The 15,434-nt window shown below is 35.6% G+C and overlaps 1 protein-coding gene across 2 annotated transcripts; it reads left to right on the top strand.

Moving 5' to 3' along the window:
• Positions 1 to 8,063: 8,063 nt before the first annotated feature.
• On the top strand, positions 8,064 to 15,267 carry glb1l (galactosidase, beta 1-like). 2 transcript variants are annotated; one of them, XM_039683249.2, is made up of 16 exons: positions 8,064 to 8,292; positions 8,683 to 8,849; positions 8,937 to 9,087; positions 10,126 to 10,186; positions 10,265 to 10,359; positions 10,770 to 10,950; positions 11,757 to 11,815; positions 11,913 to 12,034; positions 12,161 to 12,201; positions 12,300 to 12,418; positions 13,203 to 13,277; positions 13,353 to 13,442; positions 13,640 to 13,753; positions 14,000 to 14,131; positions 14,232 to 14,447; positions 14,566 to 15,267. In XM_039683249.2, the coding sequence occupies exons 1-16, from the start codon at positions 8,230 to 8,232 to the stop codon at positions 14,767 to 14,769; spliced, it is 1,890 nt and encodes a 629-aa protein (XP_039539183.1). In that variant the 5' UTR covers positions 8,064 to 8,229; the 3' UTR covers positions 14,770 to 15,267. The 2 variants fall into 2 exon arrangements, with proteins under 2 accessions (XP_039539183.1, XP_039539184.1); XM_039683250.2 differs by having other exon boundaries at positions 8,687 to 8,849.
• Positions 15,268 to 15,434: the final 167 nt, after the last annotated feature.

A 15,434-nucleotide genomic window follows, 5' to 3' on the forward strand; every position in this document is an offset into this window, starting at 1 on the left:
GCATGATGCTCCTGATCTAGCATACCATCTCTGTGGGAAAAACAGAACAAAGCTGCAACCTGTTGAGCTGTCAGAAGACCCACTACAGGACCTGAATAGCCCTTCTGTGTGTCAGCAGACAACAGAGTAACTCTTCCCTCCTTCTCTCTCTCTCTGACACACACACACACACACAGAGGGAGAGAGAGAGAATTAGTGCACAGAATATACTCCAGACATTTAAAGATAGAAACTGTGTATAATTCATAACAATAGTTCTCTCGTAGGGATTTTGAAACTTGTGTTCAGATTCTAGATCAGCTGTTCTGCTCTGTATGCCATACAAATTTAGTCAATTCTGTCTGTCTGAGAGCTTGTTTGGCGCACATTCAGTCTCCTGACCCTGGGTCAGTTTGTTTGCTGCCAAAATTGTAGACACAGCATCTGCAAACACATAAATGTATTATTCTCCATATTTTGACAGAGATTTCTTGTGGATTAATGGCAGTCTTTGTAACAGTCTGACCCTCAGTCAGGCCCAAGGCAAGGTCAATTAGCCCTCGGCTGAGAGCATCAGACCCCCGTCAATGGGGGGAATAGAGAGGATGTTAGATAAAGAGTTTTTCTAATGACTCTCAGTTGTAGTGCAATCATTACATTATCACATGAGCAGGCTTGTGTTGATTATGTAAAAACATCCAAACAGAATGGCACCAAAGCCTTGATGCAGCAGCTGATCAACAGCACATGTATTGAGCTAATGTCAGTGAAAGATCAGATAAGCCCATACACACTCTGTCTCCCCAAAGATAAAATCCTTTTAAAGAGGACACACAACTCCGCTCTCAGTCAACACAGTTGTATCTATCACCATCCTTGTACAGCCTACTTTTTCATATTTTTATTGTAGGCATTATTTGAGGGAACAGCCATTTGTATAGTGGTGTCTGAAACCATGGTGGACGTTATCGAGTGAAATCATTCGCAATAACAAGTATACAAGCAATGTACGCTCAACGGCTATCCGCATTCGCTCACTCGTTTCTAGTCACTCCTTCAAATGAACAGTATTAGTGGACTAACGTATATAGGGAATAATGATTGAAGGTTTAGGGGGAGATTTCGGATTCTGAGAACCACATTAGAAATCCCTTATATATCTAACAAGAGATGGCCTTAATGTGTTTAGGTTCATTCAGTAATGTTATATAATATTTTGACTTACTTTTGAGATTTAACAATTTTTTAGGTTACCATTTTTATTCAGTGCGTGCAGAGCACTCAAATCAGTCAGTTATGAGGTTGATGGTTAGGATCCTGCCTTCGAAGACAGCTGTCTATATAGGCGGTAGACAGCGAGGCAACTAACTGGATTCTGGAATAGCTACTGTGCTTTATACTTAATAATATAATCAGGGTGGAAGGCCAAAGGGGAGTTTAGGAGGGGACAGGTTTGTTTGTGGAACCATCATCCTGCAGTGCATGAGAAACAAAGGTGTGGAATGCAAAAGATCGTGGGGGGCAACAGAGGGGGGGCTTTAAATGACCACACAGTTAACTGTTGGAAGATAAGGAGGAATCCTGCTGTGGACCAAGCAGTTCCAGAACATGCCTGAAAAGGTCAACATATTTTGAGTTCTCATTCATGAATGTCAGGAAACTTGGGTTCAATACTCTTGAGAGACCATCACTAATGTTTGTTGTAACATGATGCTGACACCAGCCATCTTGCATCAGTATACACTATAAAAAGAGGCACATGAACCACACAAACGTTCTTCAATATTCCATAAATGTACACAGACACAAGATCTCATTTATTTCCAATTTAAAGCCCATCATAATAGTATTACAAAGCAAGCTGATATCATATTTTCTAATATTCGAATTCTAAATATTGAACCATTTAGAAGACTATACTGTTACCGTTCCCTTGAGATCTCATTGAAAAAAAAAAAGTATATTTTAAAAACGTTTAGCTAATTTTACCAATGTGAAAATTTTATTTCTGCTTTTAAATGTTTTCGAAAACTTTTTTCTTGGTTATACAAGCATCATTTTTCAGGCCCTTGTTGGGGAAAGTTATTAAAAGTAATGTTTTACAATATTGTGTTACTCCTAAAAAGTAACTAATTGCATTACTTGGTAACTTTTTTTTGCAAAGTAATGAATTACGCTACTTTTGAATAAATTTTTCTTACTTGGGCTGGACTTGCTTGCTTTGTTTTTTAATAATAATAATAATAATAATAATAATTAATAAAAGGAGATAGAACTAGTAAAATCAGTTCAATGGGTGGAATAAACATGTGGCAGGACTTTTACTTCCTGACAATCGGATCATCGAAGGTCAGCTGCAAAGACATTGGTTAATAAAGTGAGATTAAATACACAAAGTATATTTGTGTAATTTAACATAGTGCAGGTTTGCGTAATTGTGAGTTTGTTTATTTTTTTTTTTAGAAATGAGTTGAGTAAATGTCTGCTCACATTTAGTGTAGAACTACAATAAGCATCATGTTAACACAGCACACACGTTTACACAGGTGTCTGCCAATAAATGGGAAAACAAAGTTACTTGCGTTACTTATTTGAAAAACAATCTAATACAAATTTAAAAGTAATGAGACACAAAACTCTTCTTCGGGAACCTCTAGAGGTTATTCACTTATTCTTCCCCACAAACTTCCTGCAGACTGTGTTTTGTAAAACATGTTCATATCATCATTTTAACACATTTTAATTGATGAGAAAGTGGTAAAACTTGATGTGCATAATATTTACTTTTCCCTATTTGTGAAAAAACCTCCAAACAAGCAAATTAGCAACCCGATCACACTAAATGCGGCTTTATAGCACGCATGTGTATTGTCGTCTAATTTACAGGCTAAAGTTAGTTTTTACATGCAAATGTCACTGTCAAAAAAATATTTTCATGATTTGTAATCACAACATTTTTTCTTTTGTCAAATCAACTTAAATAATTTATGTAGTTTAGATAACATAATATTTTAAGTTCCTGATGATTAAATCAATCTCCTTCATTGTATTAACTCAATTTTTCCAGTTCAATGAACATAAAATTTGAAGGCAACCAGGTTACTTAATTTTTCAAGTTAAACCAACAATATTTTTTACAGTGTACGCATTGGTTGGTTAGGGTAGGTTTAGATGTGGGGTGGGGTGCGTGTGTATTACACGCAAATCAACAGCGTATCAAATGCATGCGAAAACTGCGTCTCATATCCACGTAAAAACTCATTTTCGCGTGTAAATTACACGACAATACACGATGCGACAGTAAATTAAAACTGATGCATTCATTTTAGGAATCCACTGAGAACCCTGGTAGTATAGGCCTCAAAAATGTATCCCTTCAATGTTGTGTTTTTGAGTAGTCAGAAGGAAGATGACCTTAAATAGACCGGGGAGTCAACTGAAAGCCATGGGAGGGATTTGGAGATACATTATTAGTGTGTGAATGCTGCGTAACTTGATGGCGCATGTCCTGTGTAAAACTGATGCCACATGGTGGAGATATGTAGTGATTCATCAGGGTCTATTAAGTTTGGTCACAAAAATGGCAAAAATGTTACTGTTCACTGTTGAGAAATCTGGAGGAGTTTGTTTGGTTTAGGCAGGCGGCTGATGAGTTTAAGATTCCCAAGACTGCTGGTGGTCACGATATTTTCAGAGAGTCAGGATGGAAAGATTTGATTTTTACTGTAACGTAAATAGTAAATATATTCTATCACAAACCAAATCAGCCAGTTTGATATAGTGAAGTGTGAGATATGCTGAGTTTACTGTATTCACAAACATATGGAGTTCTGTTTTAAAACACATCCACTCTGACTCAAGCAATTCCTCAAATGAAGATGCATGGCTAAAGCCCTGAAAATACAGCTGTGACACATTATAAATAGTGAGTAACTAAAGGAGCGTTCTGTGTGCATGTACAGACACACACCAGGCAAAAGAAACTAAAAAAGAAGCTGAATCATAATGCTATGGTTCTTTAGAGACACATTTAAACAGCATGTTGATAACATGACCTGTCATCGATCTACATTCATTGAAACAGTTAAGAACTTCTTGTAATCTTCAACAACTGAAAAAGCAATTCTCTCTCAGTGTTTGGAAAACTGGCCTCCCAAGTGAGTGAGGATTTTGATTTACTGAAGCAAGTGGATTATCAGCCTTTGAAAATACGTTTTTTTTTTTTTTTTTTTTTTTTAAGGTAGCCTATAATTACTGAGGCTGAGGTTTGTATTGGTATAGCTAAAGCACACATTTTGAACCAAGTTTAAAAATACAAAAGAGCATAGTTCGGTGATTTAGGCCACACTATTAAAGTCATGAACCCGGCATTAATTGTATTAATCTAAATCCATCCTAATGAGTAGATTACTGTGTAACCCTTTACAGGACATGTTTTCTTTCTGAAAGAGAGAGAGCCTGACTCACAGCCAAATCATCTCACAAGACCTCAGAGACCGACTCGTTTATACTCATTTACCAGAACTGCTTAGACAAACAGAGCCATAATGACACACAGAGAACATGATCTCAGCCTGTCCCCAATCTGTTATCAGCAGCATTAATAAATAATACGTTTATTCGGATGCAAGTGTGGGGAGGGGAGTGCTGGTTTGTTTAATTAGTGCCTGAGGGTTGTTTTCCCTGCAGAGAGAATGAAAGTCCCCTGCTGAAGATAGTAGTTTACTGTCAAAATAACCTACACAGTTAAGATACAGTTTATTGTTGATTTAAAATATATGAGAGTGTCATCATTATGCCACAAGTTCAACCACTGACCATTCTGCATGCACATCATTTTCTGATTGGGGTCCATGTTATGCGTTTTGCATTATGGAAAAGACATTTACATGAGACACAATATTCCTTTATACATGTTTTCAGCCCGTGTGAAAATAAAACTTTAAAAAATTGTAATTGAAGATAAAATAATATTCATTAAATAAAAGGACACTTAATTTGATTATTAATGATAGTTTCTTAATTTTATCGTCAAAAAGGGCACTTTGGAATAATTAAAAACCAATTTAAAAGTTCTACTTTAAAGTAAAGTTTAAATTATGTTAAATAATTTTGTTTAAATTATGTTTACTGTTTTGGCCAGTCCTCACATTCTGCGAGTCAAGAGGCCTGTATAGGGTAAGGGTTTGGGTTAGGTGTGTGTGCGTGTTAAGGTAACACAGGAGGTATGTGTGTTTGCTTACTCAGCTCATGCAGCAGGATAATGACTGCATTACTGCTTAACAGCATTAGGTTTGGTTTTCAAAAGAATGCCTTTAAAAGCTAAAGAGACTTGCTCTTTGCACACATATGGGGTCGTTTACCATCCTATAACGCACTTTGTGGAAACGTTAGAGAAATCCGTAAAGCTATTTTAAAGTAGCATAGATCTGCCTTCCTCTTAAGTACAAACTCTAAGCATTGTCTTCACATTTTCCCACATTCTGTGCAGTGTATCTCTTTATGGTGTTCAGCAGATGGTGTCAAACAATGTGGTGTGGTGTATGTGTCAACGCCAATGGATCAGCCACTGTTTATTTGGGTGTCTGGATCCAGCAGCAAACATTCACAATCATGCAGCACAAGTGAAAATTGGTGACAAGTCACTTCACCAGCCCACCAATACCCACATTAAAGCAGCAGGAGGAAATGCACATTCACAACATGGCGCTGACAATTGTTGTTACAGTACATATACATTTCTCTTTATATTGAACTGAGTAGGCCTAATCTAATTTGCTGTGTATCTTTCAAATATAAACTTTTTCCCATTCACTATGGCAGCTACATAAAGCATTGATGATTTGTAAAGCAAACTCCACATATAGCCAACAACAAATCAAAATAGCAATGTATTAGATTTGGAGGCGTCTTAGAACATAAATGTGGAATTGCTAACAATCCACCCCAAGCTTAGACCTCACTATACAGCAGACTCCCTTTAGAGGGCGCTGAAGAGGGAATGAATTAATGCAACATCAGTTTTCTGTCCTGTAGCGCCTCTGAGTGTCTGACACCATTCAGGTTTTATTATTGTCTGAAAATAATTTAAGAAACAGCAGGTGTAAAGAGTACCTGAAAACCATATAGTAAAAGTACAGATACCTTACAGCAAAAAAAGACTCATGAACAAAAATGAACTGTACAAGTGGCCTAGCCTAAGCTCAAAGATGTACAAGTCCTCAACACCTGAGACATGCAGTGAAAAATAAGAAACATGATTTTTGATGAGAGCAATGATGTTCAATAATAAAAAAAAAAAAAAAAATGAACGTACCTCAAAATTGCAATAAATTTATCTTCTATTAATCAAGGTTGACAGTTGATACAACAGCATATTAACCCATTTGTGCCCAAATTGCTCTGAATGGTTTCATGCATATAGTCGTGTTAATAGTGTCCTATGTGAATACCGGTATGTTCGGCATTTATTTTCCCCAGGTTTTTTTCTTTTTTTCTTCTTCTTCTTGGAAATCATATTTTAATGTGCGGCAACTATAGTTGCAGGGCAAATATGTTGTACCCCCTCAATGTAAAATTTGAATAGGAGGAGAACATTTGGCATCTATCTCAAAATATCTGCTTTCAACAGATCAATCTTTATTCAAATATACATTTATTAGCCTATGTATAAAAGTCGAAGAACATACGATGCAAACCCAAAAAGGCTGCATCTAGCTAACAACAAACAACAAATCCATTTATTTTAACCCTATTTTAACCATTTTTTTTATTTTTAAAACTTTTCCAAAAGATAGGGGAAAACCTTACATTAAACCATATCAAATTATCCATGTTATCCCCATGAATGAATTTTAGAAATGGATGTATATTTTATGAAGTGAATTTTACTAAAAGCTGTTTTTTATTTATTTATAAAAAACTATTTAAACAAATACTTTTTAAATTTATTTATTTACATTTTGTGGAGTAAATGTGGAGTAAAAACTTTCGTTTTTTAACCTATTAACCCCATTTTCCCATGATATATGTACTAACAAGGCATTATACTGGGTACTGTATAGTTGCAGTTTGGAGTTTTGACAAAGTATACAAAAAAAATATAGATCATCTTCTATATATATATATAGGAAGTATATATATATATATATATATATATATATATATATATATATATATATATATATATATATATACACCGTAGGGGTAGGAAGTTGACAGCCTCATGTGACAGGAAGGAAATGAATAGCTTTTTTTTCTTCTTCTTGAAATCCTTTATTTGGTTGTTTGCTTGCATGCCATTGAGACATAAAACATGGATAACATAATTCTAAAAAATACTTGCAAAAGGAAAATGACAATCTGAGTATGGTTTCTTACCATGTCCATCCCTTTGGCCACCATCAGCTGTTTCCAGCAGAATAATACCATGTCACAAAGCTCGAATCATTTCAAAATGGTTTCTTGAATATGACAATGAGATCTGGTCACCGTACTAAAATGGCCCCCACAGTGACCAGATCTCAACCCAATAGCATTTTTGGGATGTGGTGCCCTTTTTCGTGCCCTGGATGTGCATCCCACAAATCTCCATCAACTGCAAGAAGATGCTGTCCTATCAATATGGGCCAACAGAGTGCTTTCAGGACCTTGTTGAATCAATGCCACGTAGAAATAAGGCAGTTTTGAAGGGTCAACGACACATGGTGTTGTTCATGATAATCCGAGTGTATACTCGTGGGAAAAAAAAAAGCACAAAGTAGCCAAAAAGATTAAGTACCTAAACAATAGCCTATATTTTCTCTACTTTGGTAACACTACTAACATTTGCTGAGACCCTCCAGTCAGTTGGCCCAGGCCAGAAGGTTGAGAACCAGGTCATGCTGGTTCTTGGCACATAGAAAAAAAGTTTGCAACAAAATATGAAAATACATTTAGGTTAAATAAACTTTTTTTGCTGCAAGCAAGAGTTGTTTTGCTTGCACAACAAATTGCGTTACAGTTGTGCATGTGCACCTGCTGAAAATAACGGACTTTAGGACCCAGATAATGACTATAAGCCGAATAGGCTACAATCACATGACCGTCATGTTCAAAGAGACGAAACGCTGCAAATCTATTGAAAGTGTTCCGCTTAATGCAAAAAAATGGCAGAACTGAAATGTTTGAGCAGTTGTGATATTATTTGCTGACACGTTACAATCACGCGCTGGAATCATAATTTCTGCGTCTGATCAGTTTGATTTAAAGATGAAGTCACAAATAAGTTTTGTTTTGATAAGTCTTTGCTTGATGCCAATATTCTTTGTGTTGGTAAGTACCTGATTCAAAGTAGCACATGTCTATCACATCTACACACTGTGATATCAATATAATTTTCATAAGATGAAGAAATATGTAATTCTAACTGTGTATTTTAAATTTAAGAGCCAGATTCACGCGTTTCCACTTTTTTTATAGAAACCATATCAGGGGAATCTCAAAATTGTGATTTTTATTATTATTTTATTTGTATTTTTTTAGTTAAAGGCCTGGATAAGTAATTACAATTGTACATAGTTAATTTTTATAGTGATTTTTTTTTAAATCAAGTTCATTGTGAATGCAATCTATTATTTCATATACTGTTAGAATATTTTTAAATGAGGTGAATTCCGACTACAAACACTCAGCATACATTTAACTTGACTTTTCTGTTTTAAGGCAGATTCACGCTCGTTTTCCATTGACCACAAGAACAACTGCTTCCGAAAGGATGGGAAACCATTTCAGTACATTTCTGGAAGCATCCACTACTCCCGCATCCCTCGGGAATATTGGAAGGACAGGTTGCTCAAGATGTATATGACTGGACTCAATGCGATTCAGGTGTACGTGGAATAGAGCAACAGTGCAAACATTAAGTACATGCTTATGTTAAACATCTTGCCAAAAATCTTTTAAATGCTTTCATGCAGGTATGTGCCATGGAACTTCCATGAGACTGTGCAGGGTGTGTTCAGCTTTTCAGGAGACAGAGATCTTGAGTACTTCTTGAGCTTGGCCAATCAGACAGGGCTGTTAGTCATCCTGCGACCAGGGCCGTACATCTGTGCAGAATGGGAAATGGTGACTTCCTAATGTTGCTAAATTTTAATGTTTTGAAATGTGATTTGATGTCATGTGCCTCTGAGACTGACTTCTCATGAAGTGTTTTTAAAGGAATTGTTCTTACAAAAATTATATTTTCTTGTACTCCCCTTCATAGCGTTTCAAACCTAGGCCTATATGACTTTCTTTTTTCCAATAGCCACAATAAGATTTTAAGCAGAATGTCCATGCTGCTCCTTTCTTTTTAATGAAAGTAAATGGTGACCAGGGGACCATTCTGAGTCTCATGAAGACATACAGTAGTTTTGTGGAAGAAAAAGTTACAAAATCAGTCATTAGCCTATCTACTGAAAAAAATGTAATTAGAAAAGTACTTAATTAAAGGGATAGTTAAAAAAAAATGAAAATTAGCGAATGATTTACTCACCCTCAAGTCATCCTAGGTGCATGTGACATACTTCTTTCAGACGAATACAATCGGAGTTAAAAAAACAAAAACATGTCCTGGCTCTTCCAAGCTTTATAATGGCAGTGAATTGATGTTTTGAAGTTCATAAAAGTGCATCTATCCATCAAAAAATTGCTCCCCTCGGCTCTGGGTGGTTAATAAAGGCCTTCTGAAGTGAAGTGCTGAGTTTGTGTAAGAAAAAAATTAATTTTTAACACTTTACCAAAAGTGACATTTTAGTTTTTACCCAATCAAATATTTTAGAGCTTGGCATAACTAGAAAAATATTAAAGTAATATAAAAATGGCCATGGTCTTATTTTTATTATTTTACATTACTTTTCTAGGTTAAGAAATCAAAAATAGGCTACCTCTTTTATACAGGTTTTCCAAAACCGATGTTAAAAAAAAAATAAAGCAGTTGTTGAGACTGTGAAACATGGACGTTTGCTGCAGCCCTGGTTGAGAACCACTGTTGTTGGGGTTATGAAGACTTGGACAAGGATTTGATTTATAATACTAGTAAGAATTCTGGTCACAAAACACAGAGACAGCTGTGTGATTGTTATTTTGTGAGTTGTAAATTGTGGGTTCTTGTTTGTCTGATAGGGTGGTTTGCCTGCCTGGTTGCTACAAAAGCCAAACATTATCCTTCGTTCAGCTGACACAGGTATTTGTTACTTCTGTACGAGACATGACTTCACATAGGGTCAGTCCTATCTTTAATGGCAGTGTTTGTCTCTTTCAGATTATTTACAGGCAGTGAGTGACTGGTTGGCTGTGCTGCTCACTAAGATGAAACCATGGCTTTATCAGAATGGAGGGAATATTATCAGTGTCCAGGTACAATGAAGAGCTTGAATTTAGCATACAAGCATTACAAGTCATATTTGTCCAATGCAAGGTATAGTATAGTCCCCAAACGAATGGGTCGGTCGCACTGGATGAACCTGGTGTGAAATTCTCAAGGACGCAATGTTGACAGCTGGGTTAGAATCTACAACTATTTTGTTTCCAGCTGAGATATTTAACTACTATGCTGTTCCACCCACAGAAAATAATATTTACTGAGTAAGCAATTGCGCATAATAGCAAATATCTTATTACAGTGATTGATGCTCATGTTTTGTAGGATTTGGAGCCCTTACACTGTAATTGTGTTTGGTGTTGACATGTAAACGGTGCTTTACAGTGTATAGACTATTGTGGCTGTTGAAGTCTGTATGTTTTGTGAATGTTTATTCTTTTATCAGGTGGAAAATGAATATGGCAGCTACTTCGCTTGTGATTATAACTACTTGCGGCATCTCCACACTCTGTTCCGTTTGTTCCTGGGGGAGGACGTCATTCTCTTTACTACGGATGGGAACACGGATAAAGAGATGAGCTGTGGCACACTTGAGGGCCTGTACGCCACTATAGACTTCGGCACAGGTAAGGCAGAAGTGAGGTCAGTTGGGTCTAAATTGTAACTGACCTCTGCAGACATTTTAACTAGAGTTTTAGTCCTTGTGACTAATGCATATCCAGTGTAATGCCGTAAACAATAATTTCAGTTCTAAAGTTTATAGAGCTGACTCATTACAAAATGAGTTTGATGAGATGATATGATATTTTTTGCCAATTCAAAATGACTAAATTTTTCAGATAATGTTAATGTTTACAAAAAATATTCGAGTTTTACATGAGCCATTTGCTCCCAAAACAAAGACAACAATCAATTGGCAAATATTTAGATTGCAGAAAAAGAAATATAATTTAATTGATAGAACAAAAATTGTAATATAATAAATTCAATACACTATATAAAATTATTTATAAATAAATATAATTTAATTAATAAACAATATTAATGATTATTATTATTAATACTAATATTACTAATATGTTTAGTATTATTAAAATAATAATAATGAATAATTATTATTATTAAAATAAAATTATTATTACATGTTTTTAAATCATGCATAATACATATGAATTTAAGTAAAAATATTTATATATGTTAAAATATATATGATGTTAAGTAAACGTTAAAATCTTTTAAATGTTTCTTCATATCAGCAAATAATCAACAATCAGTATCCGATAAAACAAATAAAAATATATATATACTTTTTTTTATCTCTACCTCTCTTAAATTTATTGGCTAAAAATATATATAAAAACTCAAGCCTGCATGTGAAATGTCACATAAAGCCGTTGTGATGCTATTGACACTGCAACTTCCCCCCCTTCAGACACCAATATCTCTACAGCCTTCATCCGACAAAGAAGGTTTGAGCCTAAAGGCCCGCTGGTAAGTAAGATGTTTGAGGGAACATTTATGTATTTTTTTATTATTATTATTATTTTTTTTTTTAACTGCGGCAGTAATTGATGTGTCATGATTTCAGGTGAATTCTGAGTTCTATACTGGCTGGTTAGATCACTGGGGTGACAAACATGCTTATGTGGACACTGACAAAGTGTGCAAAAAACTGGGAGAAATGTTGTCCATGGGTGCCAGTGTGAACATGTAAGTAATAGTTTCTATAGAATAATGAGAGCCATTAGTTATAATTAATAATACTAGTTAATATTAAATCTTTGCTGATGCATCATGATAATTCAACTTGCATAAAGGGTTTTCTTCTAATTGCAGGTACATGTTTGAGGGTGGAACGAACTTTGGCTACTGGAATGGTATGACCATGCTATCTCAGTGCACCTGTTCCCATATCTGTGAAAATATCTGTTAATGCAGTCATCTTAATGAGCAACTGTGATGTTATCACTCATAGGAGCGGACCACGATACCAGGTTTCGGTCTGTGGTGACCAGTTATGATTACAATGCCCCTTTATCAGAGGCAGGAGACCCCACTGACAAACTGCTTGCCATCAGAGATGTCATTAGGAATGTAAGAACTTGCTTACAATACATTCTGAATGTGCATGTCTGTAGATGTACATGTATGACCGTATCCAATTTAAAGTGAAAAAATTGTTGGTAGGGCTGGAAAGAATGACTGTATATATTATGGTTCAAAAGTTTGGGGTCATTAAATGTTTTTATGCTTTTGAAAGTCTCTTATGCTCAACAAGTGGTCAAAAATTAAGTAAAAACTATAGTGTAGTAATTTTGTGAGATATTAGTACAATTTAAAAAAATCAGTCTTTAGAGTCACATGATGAAATAATTCTAACAGGCTGATTTGCTCAGGAAATATTTCTTAATATTTTTGTGGAAACACATTTTTTTTTTTTCAGGATCCTTTGATAAATGGAAAGTTCAAAAGAACATTTATTTGAAATAGAAATCTTTTGCATGGTGAACAATATATTTTAATATATCCTTCCTGAATAAAAGTATTAATTTATTTTAAACAAAAAGAAAATCTTACTGACCCCAAAATGTTCAGTGGTAGTATATTCTTTGCAACAACAGAAAGGGCTTTTGTATGTTATTTACGTGTAATAGTGATCATAATTTATGAATAATCATATCTATTGGTTTGCAAGTTCCCAAATTATAGTGAAAACAATCAAAATGAGATGAACATACACTTGTTCACTGGATCATCTAAAGCATTACAACAGTTAATTAATATATACATATTTTTTGTTTCTATTTTTTTTTCTATTTCCAGGAAGAAGAAAAAAACAGACATCCATTTATATGTAATAATATGTGTTTGTTTTCAGTTTCGTGATATTCCAGTTGGTCCGATGCCACCAGCCACCCCAAAGTTCGCATATGGCTTTGTTACACTTCAGAAGGTGTGGATATTTTACATTTCAAAACCTTATTAATTTGCATGATTTCTTGCCCATTCAAATCATGTTCTTTTATAGGTTGGCAACATTAGCGGCTTGTTAGATACGCTGTCACCTCAAGGTCCAGTGCAATCTCATTATCCTTTGATGTTTGAGGAGATTAAACAGGTATGATAATTAAAAGAACATAATACAGTCCATGAATGTATTTATAATTCATAATGTTTTATGTTGTTGAGTTTAGCCAGCCAATGTTGTATTTTCTCATAACTAGCTAGATGTGGATACATGGTTTGGTCTTTGGAGGCTGGTCTTGGATAAGTGTAAAAGCTAGTCAGAGCTTATGTTATGTCAACTGTGTGCAGTACTATGGCTTCATGCTTTACCGAACGACACTGCCACGGAATGTTCCTGAGCCGACCCCTCTCATCTCGCCCCTCAATGGCATCCATGATCGTGCATACGTCTCTGTGAATGGGGTGAGCAGACCACTTGTTTTGGTCACGTGAACACAATGTTTTGTTCTTGCCATGGTTAGTCCGACACTACAACAGTGTGTATAACCAAAAAACACTGTTTGCAGCTTAAAGCGATGAGTGGAAATTATGTGATCATTTATTTACCCTCAAGTTGTTCAAAACCTGTATGAGTTTCTTTCTTAAGCTGAACACAACAGTTTGCCAATGCAATTTGTTTAGATTGAAACCAAGCTTGTCTATGAGCAGGTTTACCAAGGGATTATGGAAAGGGACACTGTCCTGGTGATAAACGTTACGGGACGTCAAGGGGATCGGTTGGACATGCTTGTGGAGAACATGGGCAGGGTTAATTTTGGCAGTTATATCAATGATAATAAGGTAAGTTATACTTTTTATACTTCAGATGTTTAAACCATCTGAGAAAATCCATTTAGAATGAATAAAGGAAATAAAAAATTGTAGATTGTCTGTTTTTCAGGGTCTCTTGGGTAATCTCATTTTGGGAAATGATGTGCTCACTAATTGGTCCATCTACCCACTGGACATTGACACTGCAGTAGCCAATGGTTGGTTGCAGTCAGCTCACTCGGGGTCAAGGATGGAAGCAGGAGATGGACCAATGATCTATTCAGGAACCTTGAAGCCTACAGGCCTTGCGTGGGACACTTTTGTAAAACTTAATGGATGGACAAAGGTAAGACACACTATTCATATACGTAATGAAGAATATCTAGTATTTGTTATTGTTTGAGACTTACTTACTAAAACTGACTATGTGCCAGTTTTGTGTAATTCTTTTTTTTTTCTTTCAGGGTCAGGTATGGGTAAATGGGGTGAACTTGGGGAGGTATTGGCCCCAGAGGGGCCCCCAGCAGACGCTGTATGTCCCTGGACCTTTTCTTAGTGCCACTCAGCCAAACAACATCACAGTGCTGGAGTTGGAAAGAGCACCATCACACTGCAGAATCCTGTTTATGGACCGGCCTCAGCTCAACAACACTGGACAGAAGACATGACAACATACTCTAGCTGTGTCTAGCTGAGCACAAAAAGAACTACAAAATTCGACCGCTTTATGCCACTTCCTCAAATTGTCTGCGATCATTGTTGATAACAAAGCCGGTGCTGAATAAACAGCGAGCGTGCGACAGTAGGATGCGGTAGGCTAAATAATTTATGATAGCGGTAAAGGACAATTCCGCTTCCAACCTGTAGGGGGTGACTGCAGAGGAAAAGTTCCTAGGCGTTGCTTTAATGGTCAGTTGATTTCTTAAAATGTGGTAAAAATGCAAATTTTTCCCCATTAAAGTGAGTACTCTATATGACAAATCTAAGAATGATTGATGTGCATTAGTTAATCTGCTTTAAACGAATATGATTAAATCTCAGAATCATAACTCTATATTCAGCTTTTTGTGAGCCATGTATGATGTAAAATATTTTCAATAAGATAAAAGCATTCTCGCCACTCAGAATAAATGAATATTAAGTAAAAACATACACAAAAACAGTGATGTTCCTGTTTTAATTTGAGTGATTGTTTCTTTCTGTGGTATCAATCATTCTTTTTTTATTACAAATCAATGGTTTGGAAACAATACATCCAAAAGAATGGTTTCAAAACTGAATTCAATTAAGAAATTATTTGTACAATCTAAAACTGCTGCAGCTGCTAATCCAT

This window comes from Pimephales promelas, chromosome 7, assembly GCF_988280905.1.
Source record: "Pimephales promelas chromosome 7, fPimPro1.hap1.1, whole genome shotgun sequence".
Taxonomy (NCBI): domain Eukaryota; kingdom Metazoa; phylum Chordata; class Actinopteri; order Cypriniformes; family Leuciscidae; genus Pimephales; species Pimephales promelas.